Source organism: Cercospora kikuchii, assembly GCF_019650295.1.
Source record: "Cercospora kikuchii DNA, contig_00006, whole genome shotgun sequence".
NCBI lineage: Eukaryota > Fungi > Ascomycota > Dothideomycetes > Mycosphaerellales > Mycosphaerellaceae > Cercospora > Cercospora kikuchii.
The window spans coordinates 1,321,363-1,335,624 of NW_025408587.1; the positions used below are offsets into that span (position 1 = coordinate 1,321,363).

Here is a 14,262-nt window from a genome sequence, read left to right on the forward strand (position 1 = left end):
AAACTGGTTGGAATTCCTTTCATTTTTCATATCTCCGCAAACCAACCAAAGGCCAAGCCAACCACAAAAGCTTCCGCCAGCAAAAAGCACCCAACCAACACGCAGAGAGGAGGCAAAACACACGAGAAAACAACTCTCAATGGCGCAAGGCCCGACGTCTCTTCTCGTTGTACCTCTTGGCCCTCCTGGCCGCCTGCTTCCCCGTCACCCTCGTCTGGGTGATGGCAGCAGAAGCATGCTGTAGTGGCGCGAGGAGGTCAGCCATATAGGCGGTCAAATCCGCCTTTTTCATGCCCGATTCCTCCCTCACTTTCTCCTCGCGGCGGTCCCACAGCTTCTGCACTTCGGGCAAATCGGCGGCCCAAGCCTTGCAAGTGAGTGCGAGGGCTTGGGTGGTGGAGGTGGGTCGGGGGAAGAGGACGTCTTGGTCGTCGAGGACGTGGTCGAGGATTTTCTGGCTCAGCTCTGAGGGAAGGCGTAGGATTGGTGGAAGTGGGCAGGCTTGGGATGGGTCGTAGACTGCTGGGTTTTCGTCGTAGCGGTCCATAGCGCGAACGAGACGGAGGCAGTAGGTGGCTTTGTGCTTCTTCCTTTTGTCTGTTGGTGGGAAGACAGCAGCTGGGTAGGTCTTGGGTGGTGGGCGGACTGCTGGTGGCTGCTTGTTGATGCTGTCGCGGCCACGGCGGGTGGTCAAGATGCGGATGTAGTGATCGATGCTATGGCTGACGAGGCGCGGCTCGAGCGTGTTTGGGTCGAACTTGACGTGAGGCATGTTGAGCGTGCGTATGGGATGCAGTTTCCAAAGATCAATGTCGCCGTGTCGTGGTAAGACCAAAAGTGAAGGTGGTGATGAAGTCGAAGGGGAAGGGGAGTCAGAGTAAGTCAAAAGCTTACCGCACAGCAAGCAGCGGGAAGGGTGGACTGAGGCCGTCAATTCAGCTTGAGAATGCTACAGCAACGCTCGCACACGGTGTCTCGTGCAGTCTCACACTTCTTGCAGTTCACACTCATCGATAATGGTAGCGCTCGTCGCTGTCGATACTCGGGCTCCGCGCCGGCCGACTCCTGCTCCTCGTGCGGTTCCGGACGCTCCTGCTCAGCGAGCGCAGCCTCTCTCGAACGCCGCTGGGCCTCTCGACATCCCTCCCCGACTCTCGCACGTCGTCCATATCCCTCCCCCGTCCAGGGTACGGTCCAGCAGGCACAGCATACGGATCATCCACGCTCCTCTTCACATACACCTTTTCCTCCTTGCGCTTGGCGTACTGTCGCTCCGCCGCTTGCGCTGCAATGGCTCCGACCAACGCGCCTCCAATCGTCCCTATAGCACCGCCTCTACCCAGCTTGTGCCCGAGGAATGCACCGCCAGCTCCTCCCAAAATGTTGGTCGCTAATCCCCTTTCTCCTTCAGAAGCTCCCAGGACATCGCGTCCACCCTTCTTCGGGTCAGAAGGATACCGCAGCGCCTTCTCCGTGATCGTCTCTTCGTCCGAATACCTCCTACGCCCCCTTCCGGGCCTTCTTCTGTCGTCGTAATCATCATACCGATCGTCATAGTACCCGTCATAGCTATCCTCTGATCTGCGCCCGCCATACCCTACCGAAGATGGTCTGCGACCATGTGTATAGTTCGCCCGCGACCGCTCTTCCCACTCTTGATACTGCGCTTCGGCTTTATTGTCGTCGTATGGCGCCATTTGATTGCCTGCATGCGGTCGAGGCTCGCTAGGCGCATACGGGCGGTTCAAGTCTCGATCGCCATACGTATATTGGCTTCGCGGAGGGCCACTCGTGAAGGACTCGCGCGAAGAGTATGCATCATGGTCGCGAGGGTCGTAGGGATACGAGTCTGGAGGAGGGCCTGCCTGGCTGTATGCTGTGCTGTCTTGGTACGGCACATAGCCATGCTCTCTTTGAGGTGGTGGACCTCGCTCGAATCGATCGTCATAGCCTGATGCGGGATACTGGTTGTAGTGACCCTGGCCCGGCGGAGGCCCACCATTACTGCTGTTGTTGTAATAGTCTGGACGGGAGGACATGTTTTATGACTCGGGTTGCTGGGACGGGATGGTTCTTACACACGTGGAGGACGGCGGCTACGATACATATAACATGCTCTACCCACGCCTGCCATGGCTGCTGCACTGCTGGCATCGTCCACTAGCACACGTCATTGGGCTTGGAATGCGGTCGTACTTGATCCGCGCCAGCTGAGCCGTAGCATGATTGGCGGTGGGGAGCTCCGATGGAGGCGCGGCTGCATTCTGCAGAACAGCGAACCAGGCTATGACGCAGGGCTCAAAGAGGCCAGGCCCCGCGGAACCTGTTCTATCATGCGTACCGTAGGCCTTCAAGTGAATCTGGTTGCGTAGCATACGAGAGCATAGCAGGGCAGATGTAGTGGAGAGTTGAGAGGAAGGACGTACGCTTGTGCAAAGAGTAGAAGAGGTAAAGCCCGCGAAACGCAAACACAGCATGGGTATCATAGCGGCCCATGTGAGACAAACTCCACCAAAACCCTTCTTGAAGTCGCACCAAACATATCGCAACAAAGAAATGTAGTGTCACAGTCTCAGACGGTCGGGAAAGAATCACGTCTCGCCTTTCATAAAACCGCCAATATCCCTCAGAGGCAAACACCTTAGCACTCCAAAGCAGACTGCGAAACAATGCCGTCCTCGCAAAGAACACTCCCGACAAGGCCTCTTCGCTTCAGCGCCCTTATGCCACACAGTTTGAATGCCCCTCTCATTACACCACACGCAAATCGCAGACTTCGCTGTCTCGGGAAGTCGATCACTGCACCAGAACTGCAGAAATTTGACATATGCTTTCAGCGTTTTTGGTAGGTGCTTGCCATGAAAGTAGATCGGAGTACCATTAGACTCGTAAGACTCCACGACTTGGACTTTCCAGACAATGACCTTTTCAGCCGAAGTTGAGCGAAATGCCACGCCGTAGGTGGGAATCATGTCCAAGTTCTCGAGAACACGGTGTTCGGGTTTTCTTTGTCTCGGTTCTGTTGTGGTTGTGACATCTCGTGATGATGACGCTTTGGCATTGCGTTCGCGAGATGAACGATGCTCGCGAGAAGAGTGCTCTCGAGAAGAGTGTTCACGAGAAGAGCTCGCTTTGCTGGATGATGCGCGATTGGAATCTACCCAATGCAGAAGATCTTCCATCTAACAGTAATAGGTGTAAGTGGTAGTCACTGTCTTACGCGTGGTGGCTTGGGTAGGGCTTCCACCTATGACTTTACTCACTGCTTCGGATATCTGCTTGCCTGCTTTGCGTTCGGCTGCGAGCTCTGCTTTCAGCTGTTCAATTTTGGCGTCTTTTTCGTCGATTTCGCCAGCTTTCTTGGATAGTTCGTCGAGGAGAAGTACGGCATCTGCTCGAGCTCCATCACGACTCGCTCGGAGATTCAAGATCTCGTCGCGGACAGTTCGCCAGAAGGATTCCAATTCTCCACTCAAGTCGGGCTGATCTGGTTTTGATGCCAGCACTTTGGCCGAGGGTAGTTGCAACGGAAGTTGAAGTGCCTCATCAATGCTTAACAGGTCGGAGGGTGCCAGAGAAAGACGTCGCGACATTTCGGCGAGTCCGTCGAGCATCTGTTCGATGCCAGGTGGGTGAGTCTCAGATCCATATCCCTCGTCTTCAGTGCTTCCTGTGTCGCGTCGTTTCTCGGAGCACGGGCTATTCATCCTGGGATCTTCGTATTCGAGCAGAAGCTCTGGGATGGGCGATAGTGGTTCGTGGCGTGACATTTCTTGCCCATACACTTCTCGCATAAATGTGCTCGCCGCACAGCAGACCACGCTGCGAGAGGTGGCTGCCTTCTCAATGAACGAGCGTCAGTCTCTCTCCTTGCCAAATGGTTGCGGTGTGTGTTGGGAGCGAGATTATCAACAGTGCGGAGTGAGCGGAAATCACATAACAACAACCATGTCGGAGCAAGGGCCGCAACCAACAAGGAGGCGCCCAGAAGGGGAAGGAACAGGTGCCCAGGTCCACAGCAACAGCGGCGATGCCTCTCTGTTTGCAGCGCAGGGATCTAAGGTTTGTGGGGTAGAGCGAGCGGTTGAAGGCATCTCTGATCGAGGCAACGGAGCTGCTTGGTCCAGCTTGTCAGACCATCTGGAGGGTGCTATTTATGAAGATGAGAGATGAGATGGAAAACTCCGACGCTGGTTCGCTCGGTCTGTGCATAAAGAGCTGCGGCGCAAGCGAGTTGGCTCGCTTTCTAGAACTCTTCCTGCTCTCGGAAGAACAAGCCGAAGGATATAATGGTGCCGTAGATGAGCAGGCCGCCGATGATACTCATGATCATGGCCGGAATCTTGATCTGATCGCAATGTGCGAGGACGATTGGTAGGGCTACAGTGTTGTCAGTGCATGTCTTCTTACCGCTGTTGGGACCGGTTTCTGCTGTGTCGCATGACCTACCAATGCCCATCACCACCAAGAAGCCTGTCAAGAATCTGCCCAGCTCGACTATGCTGTTGTTCCCACTGTCCATGAAGTCATCGTGCGCTTGTGCTTTGGAGCATATCCAGTTCGGTAGAGGTGCGATTACATAGGTTGCGACCACGAGCAGTGTGAGGTAGGATTCGAACAGCGCTGAGGAAAGGATGACGAGGAGGAAGCCAATCGCCAGGATCTACTCTCCATTAGCATAGCACGGGTATCTATCTCCAACTAGCACATACGAAGGAGAGTACGATGATGGTCTTGAGCCCGGCCATAGCAGCCATGGCTGGCGGAATAGGTCGGAGGTGTGTCGCAAGTGTAGCTGCCTGGGCTAGAGGACCGTGGTTCCTGAAGTCGGTTGTGATGGCACTGTGTGACGACGGTGGAGCAGGCGGTGGTGGTGGAGTGGTGGGGGAGGAGAGGTGAAGTGTGTAGCGGAGGACTTGACGTCGCCAACATGCGCGCGTGTTTCAGTGTGTGAGCTGCGCGTCCGTGCACGCTCCAAGAGTGAAGCTCTGAGCCGCCGCGTCGCCCAAGCTGCCTGCCGATACATCGATCCAAGTGACAACGTCTTCGCCGCATTTCCCATCTGCTGCTCACAAACGACTCATCCTGGACTGATAGTAACAGAGCGGCAAGATGTTCAGAAACAACTACGACAACGACTCGGTCACCTTGTACGTCCTCGCAACACTTGCCGATGGAAACAGTACAAATGGCTAACTGCAACTGGCAGCTCACCGCAGGGCCGCATCTTTCAGGTGGAATACGCCCAAGAAGCCGTCAAGCAAGGTTCAGTCGTTGTGGGCATTGTCAGCAAGACGCACGCCGTGCTCGCCGCTCTCAAGGTATACTTCACTTCCACATAGAACGCTGAACTCACACTCATCTATTTCCTTCCCAGCGCAACGCCGAAGAACTGTCATCCTACCAACGCAAGGTCCTGGAAATCGATACTCATTACGGTATTGCTCTCGCTGGCCTTGCCTCCGATGCCCGCGTCCTCTCAAACTTCATGAAGCAACAATCGCTCGCCTCACGATTGACCTACGGCCGACCCATCGCTCTTTCCGAAATCACATCACGTATCGGCGATCGCGCGCAGACAAACACACAACACTATGGAAAGCGCCCCTACGGAGTGGGGCTGCTCATTGCAGGCGTGGACGCAAAGGGACCACATCTCTTCGAATTCCAGCCTAGCGGTGTGACGCAAGAGATGATTGCATGTGGTATTGGTGCGCGGTCACAGATGGCGAGAACATATCTCGAGCGGAATCTGGACGAGTTCGAGGGCTCAAGCAGAGAAGAGCTGATCAAGCACGCTCTGCGCGCGCTCAAGGACAGCTTGAGTCAGGACAAGGAGTTGACTGTGGACAACACCAGCTTAGGGGTAACAGGCGTGGGCGAGAACTTCAAGCTGTACGAGGGACAAGAGCTTGCAGGTTGGTTAGAGACGACTTTTGAGAACAAGCCAGAGGGAGGCGAGAGCACCGAGGGCATGGAAGTGGATTCGTGAGCCAGTCATCACGAAGGATCGAGGGGTTTGCTGGTCGCATACGCATGTCACGCAGCGAACCCGAGCATGATAGAGTATGAGTGAACCGGCGCTACGTATGAGCTATAGACGCTGCACCGCATGTATCATATGAATGAAGTTGCACTGCGACACATGATCGAATTATTGAGCAAAAATGAAGAGCCGCAAATCACTATTTCCAAGAGGCGATGCGAAATGGCTGAATACCGGAACTCTACCTCATAACATTCCCACCAAAATGTCTCCTAACTCCACGCCACAGTGACCCCCTTCTCCGCACTCTCTAACGCCAGCTCAATCAACCTAATCCCATTTCTCGACTCCTCTGCTTTGACCACAACCTCCTTCTCCCCTCGTATCGCGGCCACAACATCGCGATAGTAGTCCACATAACACCCTCTCTGACTCTTCACCGTTCCGTCAAACTTATTCCCTTCCAGCCTCGTACTCAACCACCCATGAGACTTCTCTGGCTCAACCCCAAACTTCCCCTCATCCGTCACAGACACCCCATCAAAGAAATGCTCAATCTGAGGATCTTCACCTGTCTTGTGGAACGTCCCGTGTGTGCCCAAAACACGATATTTGAGAATCTTGTGTGTCGGCAGTGGAATGACAGCTGTGGTTTTTATGGTCACGAGGAGGTCTTTTTGATCACCATCGTACTGTAGAATTATGGTGAAACTATCATCTGCGCCGTTCTTCACGAGGAGTGAACGCGTGAAGGCTGTGACGGATTTGGGAACGCCGAAGAGGAGGAGCGTTTGGTCGATGGAGTGGGAGCCAAGTCCGTACAGGAGACCTTCGCCAGGTTGGGCTGTGGCATTTTTACTATTGTGCATCCAAGGAGGATTGTCGACCGAGTAGTGGTTTTCGAATTCAGTGATTTTGCCAAAGGACTTCTGGTCGATGAGGTGTTTCAGTGTGCGAAAGTCGGAGTCGTAGCGCCGGTTTTGGAAACACGTTAAGATTTTACCGGTCTTCTTGGACAGAGCGATGAGCTTGTCTGCTTCGGCGGATGTGATGGTGAAGGGCTTTTCGACTACAGCATGTTTTCCAGCCGAGAGTGCTTGCTCAGCGAATGTGGAGTGCGTGCTATGACCGGTGCAGACGATAACAAGTTCGATCTCGGAGTCGGCGAAGAAGTCTTCTGGTGTACAATAGTGGTTGGCTTGAGGATAGTCTATGGTGCAATGCTTGCGAGGTTCGCTATCGCCTTTCGGAGCTTCTGCTCGTTGCAGAAAGGCGTAGACTTGTAGGTCCGGGTTGGGAAGGATGTATGGCAAGTGGAAGGTGTTTGTTGATGAGCCATATCCGATGAGTCCAACTTTGATAGGTGCCATGGTGTCTTGACTTAGTGCAGTACCCCTTGAGAAACTGTCCGGCTCTCGAATTCTTATACCTGCCTAAGCGGCCGCTCGAGAGCTCAACTCCGCACCGCTTTAGCCTAAAGGTTTATGAGACTGATTTGATTCAAATGTGCATGGGCTGCGTTATGAAGCACGCAATCCCGAGAAGCAGATAGCGGTATTCTCCTGGCAACTGGACGCAGGCAAAAGCAGTCATGGGAGCATGTTGACGTTTTAACTTCATTCGATGAATACGTAGAGGAGTCTTCCAGCTACTTCTTTCTTGCAGAAGACGAATCGTCCGACGATTTGGACGTACCAGCCAGGAAACCTGCCAGATCGAAATTCTGCATTTGCGCTGCTGCGCCAGAGCTGCCAGACAGCGGGCTTTTGGCGCTCATCTCCTCGAACTCTGCCTTTGCTTCCGGATCCACTGCGATGAATTAGCACAGAACTGAGGATGTTCTATTCTTTGCAAGCTTACTGTTCTCCATGAGGTATGGCATGCCGACTACTAGCACCAAAGACGCCAAAGCCATCAGAATCATCGGACTCTTCAAGAAGCTGAGAATGTTGAAGCCGCCTCTTTCTTGGTAGAACTGCTTCTCGGCCCCAGCTTTGACATCAATCTTCAGCTCATCTTTTCCCGTCCCGAAAGACTGCCCTTTATTATCCCACTCGTTGCCTCTGAAAGTTGCCCAAGCACTGATGTTTTGCGAGCTTTCACCCACTTCTCGCGTGACATCCACTCTTAAAGGCGGGAAGAAGTGGTCCCGTGAATGTATCGTGAGCAGGTAGCTGCCATCTGGGATATCGTCGAACAGGAAAGTGTTGTCTCTGCGAATGGGAGCGTCGTGTCGTAGACCTGGAGGTCCCAGCAGCACTGCGTGACTGCTTGACGGAAGTGTCGCTGGGTTCGGCAGCAGTTGTGAAGGCGGAATGGAGACTGTCAATTTAGCCGCCGATGCCAATGCGGCACATGCAAGGACGAGCGCGCTGCGTATTGATGCCATGGCGGTGGTGTTTGCAAGCGATGTCGCGAATCGGTTGCTTCCAGGTCAACGTTTGACCTTCACCACATGCACATGCCTTATCGCCCGCGGATCTATCCGGCAATACCCTCTTTACACTGCGTCGTACGAGATGCTCCTTTCCTTCACACTTGAAACCTCGCTTGTGCTTTTACTGACCGCTTTGTATTGAGCTGCATTCCGATATTAAATTAATTCTATGCACTATTCTGCATCTCTCCTATTCACCACGTTTTGCTCACCGTCTTAATCACAGCATAGTACAACATGATCGATTGAAATATAAACGGCATATACCTCATCGCAAGGCTTCACATCAACAAGACAATATGGCATCTACAAGTCCTCTCCTGCGTCTGCCGCGCGAACTACGCGACATCATCATGCTCGAAGCAATGACAATACGCGCTCCGCCACCGACAAGAGCCTTCCGAACGATACCTCCTCCAGGAACCGATGGCCAATTCTACCTATGGTCAGAACATTCCAACTGGCAATACCTCAACCTCCTTGCAGTCAATCGCCAGATCCGCGCCGAAGCAAGAGACCTCACAACCCAACTCTACAACGCCAAAAGACTCCGCTTCGAGATCGATATCCTCGTCAAGGGATACGTTTACACGCCCAAATGGACGCTTCAGAATCTAGCTTTACAGCCCAACTCAACGTTAGATCTCCAAGTCAACCTCAAGATCCTCAGCACCGAAGCCTTCCGCGCAAACGATGGCTGGCCTCGTCAACCAGGCCACATTTTTCGAACACTTCTCAACTTCCTCTCTCGCTTCCTTCATCTCGGCCCAACATTCCTAAACGATGACGCTCCCTTCTCCACACCGGGGCTTTTCTTCCTGCGCAATTTGCACTTGAAAGTCACGTTCCAAGACGATTATACTCGTGCGACCCATGCTGAGACGGTCCGTGAAATCTGTCGGATGATGAAAGCTTTGAGCAAACTTGACACAGCAAGCAAATACATTGGCAGGATCCAAGTCCATGCTTCATGGCAAGTGCAAGGAGAGGATTTTCAACTGCAGCGAGAGTGGAGACTGGAGGAGAAAGCGAAGGCGACTGATCAGGAGCGAGAGGAGCTCAAAGAAGCTGATTGGGCCCTTCAAGGCTTTCATTTTGGATATGCTTGGTTGCAAAAATACGCACACTGCCATGATCGTGCAGGATGATACCTAGCTGGTATTCGTGCGTCTATCAGCAATCTGGGCTGCTCAGTATGTGGCGCAGATAAACGGCTAAAGGTAATATATCAGGCCCAGCAGCATGGGAGAAAATGCATCTCTTTGTCATAATGGACGATGACCTGATATCATCCAATGTCTCCAGCCGATGCACCTCATGACCTCCATCGCTTCGCTAATGCATAGGAACGCTCAGAAATCCTTCCTTGGAACGTGCATTGTTCCTACCTGTAGCAGCCTAGTCTCCACCCGCGCCGCGTTGATGCCGTATGCCATAGTCTCGTGCACGATGCGTTGTTCGACGTGATCAGCTCTGCGCCTCGGGGACAGAGAGCTTCCCTATTATCCCTTGTTGCGACAATGCTCGACAAGTACAGCTGAATCCATCGATATTGTCGAAGGCAGCCACGGGCTTTCGTCGACGCCTCACTTGTTCCTACCCTCTTTCAATCTGAGTTCGGTATGCCGTTTCATGTATTGCCTTCCGACATCTCTTCACTTCTGCCAGTCTCGCTGGACAGGATACTGCTGCTATCTGATCCAGAGCTGCCCGCCTCCATGACATATCCTTCAGTCCTCTCCACCAGACTGCGATAGTATTCTTCGAGAGTCTCGGGTTTGGGTACAATCTTCCAGTCGACTCGTTGTAGGAGCTCAAGTTCGAGAGTTGCCAACTCCGACACCGGTATGCCTCCAATTCTTGCGTAAGTGGGGTTGGTCCAGAAGGAGTCGCTCAAGCCCTTGGCGGCCACGGTTGCCGCAGTTATCAAAAACCGGTGAACTGTGAGGCTATTGATCGTGAATGCGGGGTACATCGTGCAAAGGCGATCGATATAATACACCATGCTAAGGAGTATTGGTGGTGATAGCGTTGCATGCTGTATCAGGCGCTGCAGGTAGTCTGATACACTGATTCCTGGAGGCGCTCTCGAGTGAAACCGAGTCAGTCTCCCGTCGCGTAAAGGGATCTGATCATTGATGCGGATGAGCTCCATGAGCATATTGGAGACGAGAACTCCAAGTTCTTTCGTGCTAGCCTTCTCGTATCTGACTGGCATAGCCTTAACAGATCCGGGCTCCGCTTTCGATCTCTTCGGAGCGGCGGAATGGCCATGGGTAGATCGCGCCTCTTGCAGTGCCGGCGAGGAGCCACCTGTGTTCCCAGCGGGATCTGATCGCGGATCGGGTTCCTCTGGCATTCGCTGTGTTCCATGTGGCGCGCCGGATGAGGCGCTGGCGCCGCTCATGGGCTCTGGCGACGAGTCGGGAGACGCCAATGTCTCCTTGCGCTTCCTCCCACTGCGCGTCCCAACCTCTGAGCCCGGAGGCTTCCCTACTGCGACAGCCAGCTTGGCGCCTGCCGTCGGTGGGAGACCGTCCGGACTGTACTGTGTGCCGGTACTGACATACGCCCCGGCAGCGACGGGTGAACTGCTGGTGAACGGAATGTGCTTGTGGGGCTGCTGCGGCGCGGTGCTGCTCTGCGCATGGAGTGTTCGACGCGGCGAATGGGTGGAGAAGGCGCGCGGAGAGTGGCGGGTCGCGGCGGGGGAGCGAGCGCTGGACGCTGAGCCGCTGTACGACGCGCGCGGACTCGGGTGGTGGAAGGGGTTGCGAGGGGAGTGCGAGGGAGAGGAAGTTAGGGTGGACATGAAGACGGGCGGACGTAGACAATGCAGTTCGTAGAGAACGGCGGAACCCTGGTCATGGTCTTTGAACTGTGATAGGGCGGCAGCGGCGGATTCGGTGCCTGTGTCGTCTGGCAGCAGCGGCACGCCGGCAGCACGCAAAGGAAGCGAGCGGGCAATGCAAAGAGGTGCGACGTTGATGTCGCGCTGCCTGTCGGCCTGCCTCTGAGACTGACGAGTATTCTGTGGCGACGCTAGCACGTGGGCGTGACTGCGATCGACGTTCTGGCGAAACGGCGTGACTGCCGAGTGGGTTTAACCCGATTGCGTTCCGTCGACAGTGGGCTAGTTCGTCGAGGATTTCAAGACGGCGGTCTGTATGTTGCACCGAACTGCGGTGTAGCACTGCAGAGTACTGGTGGTTTTCAACTGAACTGGAATACTCACCCTCATCCTCGCAGGTCACAAGGCAACAAGACTGAGCGCACGACTTCGGCATGACCCCACGTCTAGCAGCCACAATCATCGAGGTCGGCGCTACTGCATCGGCGCAGAATGAAACGGAGATGGGCTTGTGCACACACAGGGAAAGCTGTATTCATGGTATACATACATGCTGCTTCGTTCAACGCCTCGAGCGCCATATATACAGCCCAAACTTCTACCACTAACCTCCCACTCAAGCACTCGCCCCCGCCGCAAGCTCGGGAGGCCCGTAGTAGGGCGTGACATTTGGTTCTCCGGGCGCCATGAAATTCGTTGAAGGGTCTTTTGCAGCCTTTGCGGCTGAACATCTCGCCATCGTGGGCGACGAGCGCGAAATTGTGTTGGTCAGGTAAAAGTTCTCAATGGGCTTCTTGAGAGGTTCGCCCGAAATGGTCGCGCCCTTGTTCTGCTCAACAAGTTGGACCTTGCTGAGAGCTTGTAGTTCCTTTGACGTAGGCTCAACGATATCATATCTTCGGAGTGCTGGTGAGATCTCCTCCATGCGGTCGCGAAGGGCTTCGACGTCGTCATATGGCAATGGTTGGCCAAGCGCTTCTGAAACAGCGCGGATGATCTTCCAGTCCTCTCGCGCCGCTCCATATACGGACGTGACTGCACGAGACATTTGCACACGGCCTTCGGTGTTCACATATGTGGCACCCTTCTCGGTATATGCAGCTCCTGGAAGGACGACATCAGCCAGAGCCGCGCCACGATCACCGTGGTGTCCCTGGTAGATAACGAATGTATCCTTGGGAATATCGGCAGCATCGATTTCGTCTGCGCCGAGCAGCCACATGACTTTCGCTTTCGTGTTGGTGGTCTCTGGGTTGTGCACGGTGAAGCCGACTTCGTACGCACCAGCGCGCGAGGCTGCACGCTGCAGAACATTGTAGCCGTTCCATTCTGGGGTCTGGAAGTTAGCCTTGTTCTTCTCGACGTACGATCCGACGGTCTCGTATATGGACTTGGCGTCCTTGTGTTCAGTGACTCCAGAACCAACAATGATCAGTGGGCGCTGTGCGTTCTTCAATTTATCCCCAAAGGAACCGCTGAGTGCGCTCTTGAGGTCCTTTGCGTTGGCTCCGAGATTCTCGTACTCGAAAGTGGATTCAAAGTCCGCGCCAACGAGTCCGACTTCGAGGTCGGATCGCAGCCATTGCTTGCGTATCCTAGCATTCAGCACAGCAGCTTCGTGTCGAGGATTGGTTCCAACCAGAAGGATGACATCAGCCTCTTCCACTCCAACAATCTTCGAGTTAAACGAGAAGTTAGTCTTGATATCAACACCGTGGGCGACCGGGCTAGAGCCTTGGATGAAATCAAGAGCAAGGTTTTCCGAGCCCAACTTGTTGGCGAGATCCTTAGCAGCGACCAGAGTCTCCGTCTCCACGAGCTCACCTGCCACAAACTTAATCTCGTCGCCCTTTGGTTGAAGCTCGTCAAACTTGTCCTTGATCTCAACGAGCACGTTCTCCCATGTGGCAGGCTGGAATTGGTTGTCGCGGCGGATCAAGGGAGTAGTTAGGCGTTGTGTGCTGAGACCATCGCAGGCGAATCGGCTTCGGTCGTCAATCCATTCCTCATTGACATCGTCGTTCAGGCGGGGAAGAATGCGCATGACCTGGAGTCCTCGCGAGTCTGCACGGATGTTGCTTCCAAGGCCATTCATCACATCGATAGTCTCAGTGTGGCCAAGTTCCCAGGGACGAGCACGGAATGCATAAGGCTTAGATGTCAGAGCACCAACAGGGCAGAGGTCGATGACGTTTCCAGAGAGCTCAGTATCCAGTGCGGTTTCGAGATATGTGCCAATTTGAATGTCGTTTCCACGTCCCGCTGAGCCGAGTTCTGGTGCGCCAGCAACATCATTAGCAAAGCGAACACAACGCGTGCAGTGAATACAGCGGTTCATGGATGTCTGCAAGCGTCAGCATGTGGCTCGGCGCCTTGCTCAAACGGTATCCTACCTTGACCAATGGTCCAATGTTCTTGTCCTCGACTGCTCTCTTGCCGCTCAACTCGTGAAATCGCCCACGGTCTGCTCCGTATCTCATGCTCTGATCTTGCAAATCACACTCGCCACCCTGATCGCAAATGGGGCAGTCCAATGGGTGGTTCGCCAGCAGGAATTCCATGACACCTTCGCGGGCCTTGTGGGCAAGCGGACTATCCGTCTTCACGACCATTCCGGGTTGTACGGGCCAGGCACATGATGCTACAGGTTTCGGGGCGCGTTCAACTTCGACGAGGCACATTCTGCAGTTGCCGGCAATCATGAGTTTCTCGTGGTAGCAGTATCGGGGCACGGTAGCTCCAGCTTTCTCGCATGCCTGGATGAGCGCGGTGCCGGCTATACCACATTGTCAGCTCGCCATCATTGTATTCCTAGCCATTTCTGCCGCGTACCTGGCACTGAGACCTTCCTTCCATCTACTGTGAGCTCGACGTCGGCCTGGCGTTGTGCGGTCGTGGCAAAGGTGCGCGCCGCCCGGGAGCCATTGCGGGCGGCCAGCGCAGGCGTGCGCGGTATTGAGCGCAACAGATGGGACCGCATTGTGTTAC

The 14,262-nt window shown here is 54.3% G+C and overlaps 10 protein-coding genes across 10 annotated transcripts; 2 read left to right on the forward strand and 8 right to left on the reverse strand.

The window, feature by feature from the left end:
• Positions 1-136: 136 nt before the first annotated feature.
• On the reverse strand, positions 137-772 carry CKM354_000943200 (uncharacterized protein; the record flags this gene model as incomplete). Its single annotated transcript, XM_044804855.1, has 1 exon — positions 137-772. One exon carries the CDS (start codon positions 770-772, stop codon positions 137-139), a length of 636 nt encoding a protein of 211 aa, XP_044660790.1.
• A 235-nt stretch (positions 773-1,007) lies between these two features.
• Positions 1,008-2,039, reverse strand: CKM354_000943300 (uncharacterized protein; the record flags this gene model as incomplete). The annotated part of the gene is made up of 1 exon (XM_044804856.1): positions 1,008-2,039. One exon carries the CDS (start codon positions 2,037-2,039, stop codon positions 1,008-1,010), a length of 1,032 nt encoding a protein of 343 aa, XP_044660791.1.
• Positions 2,040-2,591: 552 nt separating this feature from the next.
• Positions 2,592-3,794, reverse strand: CKM354_000943400 (uncharacterized protein; the record flags this gene model as incomplete). The annotated part of the gene is made up of 2 exons (XM_044804857.1): positions 2,592-3,182; positions 3,264-3,794. The coding sequence occupies 2 exons, from the start codon at positions 3,792-3,794 to the stop codon at positions 2,592-2,594; spliced, it is 1,122 nt and encodes a 373-aa protein (XP_044660792.1).
• A 452-nt stretch (positions 3,795-4,246) lies between these two features.
• Positions 4,247-4,748, reverse strand: CKM354_000943500 (uncharacterized protein; the record flags this gene model as incomplete). Its single annotated transcript, XM_044804858.1, has 3 exons — positions 4,247-4,380; positions 4,450-4,663; positions 4,713-4,748. The coding sequence occupies 3 exons, from the start codon at positions 4,746-4,748 to the stop codon at positions 4,247-4,249; spliced, it is 384 nt and encodes a 127-aa protein (XP_044660793.1).
• Positions 4,749-5,112: 364 nt separating this feature from the next.
• On the forward strand, positions 5,113-5,992 carry CKM354_000943600 (proteasome core particle subunit alpha 6; the record flags this gene model as incomplete). Its single annotated transcript, XM_044804859.1, has 3 exons — positions 5,113-5,150; positions 5,210-5,321; positions 5,378-5,992. The coding sequence occupies 3 exons, from the start codon at positions 5,113-5,115 to the stop codon at positions 5,990-5,992; spliced, it is 765 nt and encodes a 254-aa protein (XP_044660794.1).
• Positions 5,993-6,258: 266 nt separating this feature from the next.
• Positions 6,259-7,356, reverse strand: CKM354_000943700 (uncharacterized protein; the record flags this gene model as incomplete). The annotated part of the gene is made up of 1 exon (XM_044804860.1): positions 6,259-7,356. One exon carries the CDS (start codon positions 7,354-7,356, stop codon positions 6,259-6,261), a length of 1,098 nt encoding a protein of 365 aa, XP_044660795.1.
• A 278-nt stretch (positions 7,357-7,634) lies between these two features.
• On the reverse strand, positions 7,635-8,375 carry CKM354_000943800 (uncharacterized protein; the record flags this gene model as incomplete). Its single annotated transcript, XM_044804861.1, has 2 exons — positions 7,635-7,795; positions 7,847-8,375. The coding sequence occupies 2 exons, from the start codon at positions 8,373-8,375 to the stop codon at positions 7,635-7,637; spliced, it is 690 nt and encodes a 229-aa protein (XP_044660796.1).
• Positions 8,376-8,722: 347 nt separating this feature from the next.
• CKM354_000943900 (uncharacterized protein) lies at positions 8,723-9,571 on the forward strand (the record flags this gene model as incomplete). Its single annotated transcript, XM_044804862.1, has 1 exon — positions 8,723-9,571. One exon carries the CDS (start codon positions 8,723-8,725, stop codon positions 9,569-9,571), a length of 849 nt encoding a protein of 282 aa, XP_044660797.1.
• Positions 9,572-10,053: 482 nt separating this feature from the next.
• CKM354_000944000 (uncharacterized protein) lies at positions 10,054-11,235 on the reverse strand (the record flags this gene model as incomplete). Its single annotated transcript, XM_044804863.1, has 1 exon — positions 10,054-11,235. The coding sequence occupies one exon, from the start codon at positions 11,233-11,235 to the stop codon at positions 10,054-10,056; it is 1,182 nt and encodes a 393-aa protein (XP_044660798.1).
• A 655-nt stretch (positions 11,236-11,890) lies between these two features.
• Positions 11,891-14,254, reverse strand: CKM354_000944100 (uncharacterized protein; the record flags this gene model as incomplete). The annotated part of the gene is made up of 3 exons (XM_044804864.1): positions 11,891-13,618; positions 13,668-14,050; positions 14,107-14,254. 3 exons carry the CDS (start codon positions 14,252-14,254, stop codon positions 11,891-11,893), a joined length of 2,259 nt encoding a protein of 752 aa, XP_044660799.1.
• Positions 14,255-14,262: the final 8 nt, after the last annotated feature.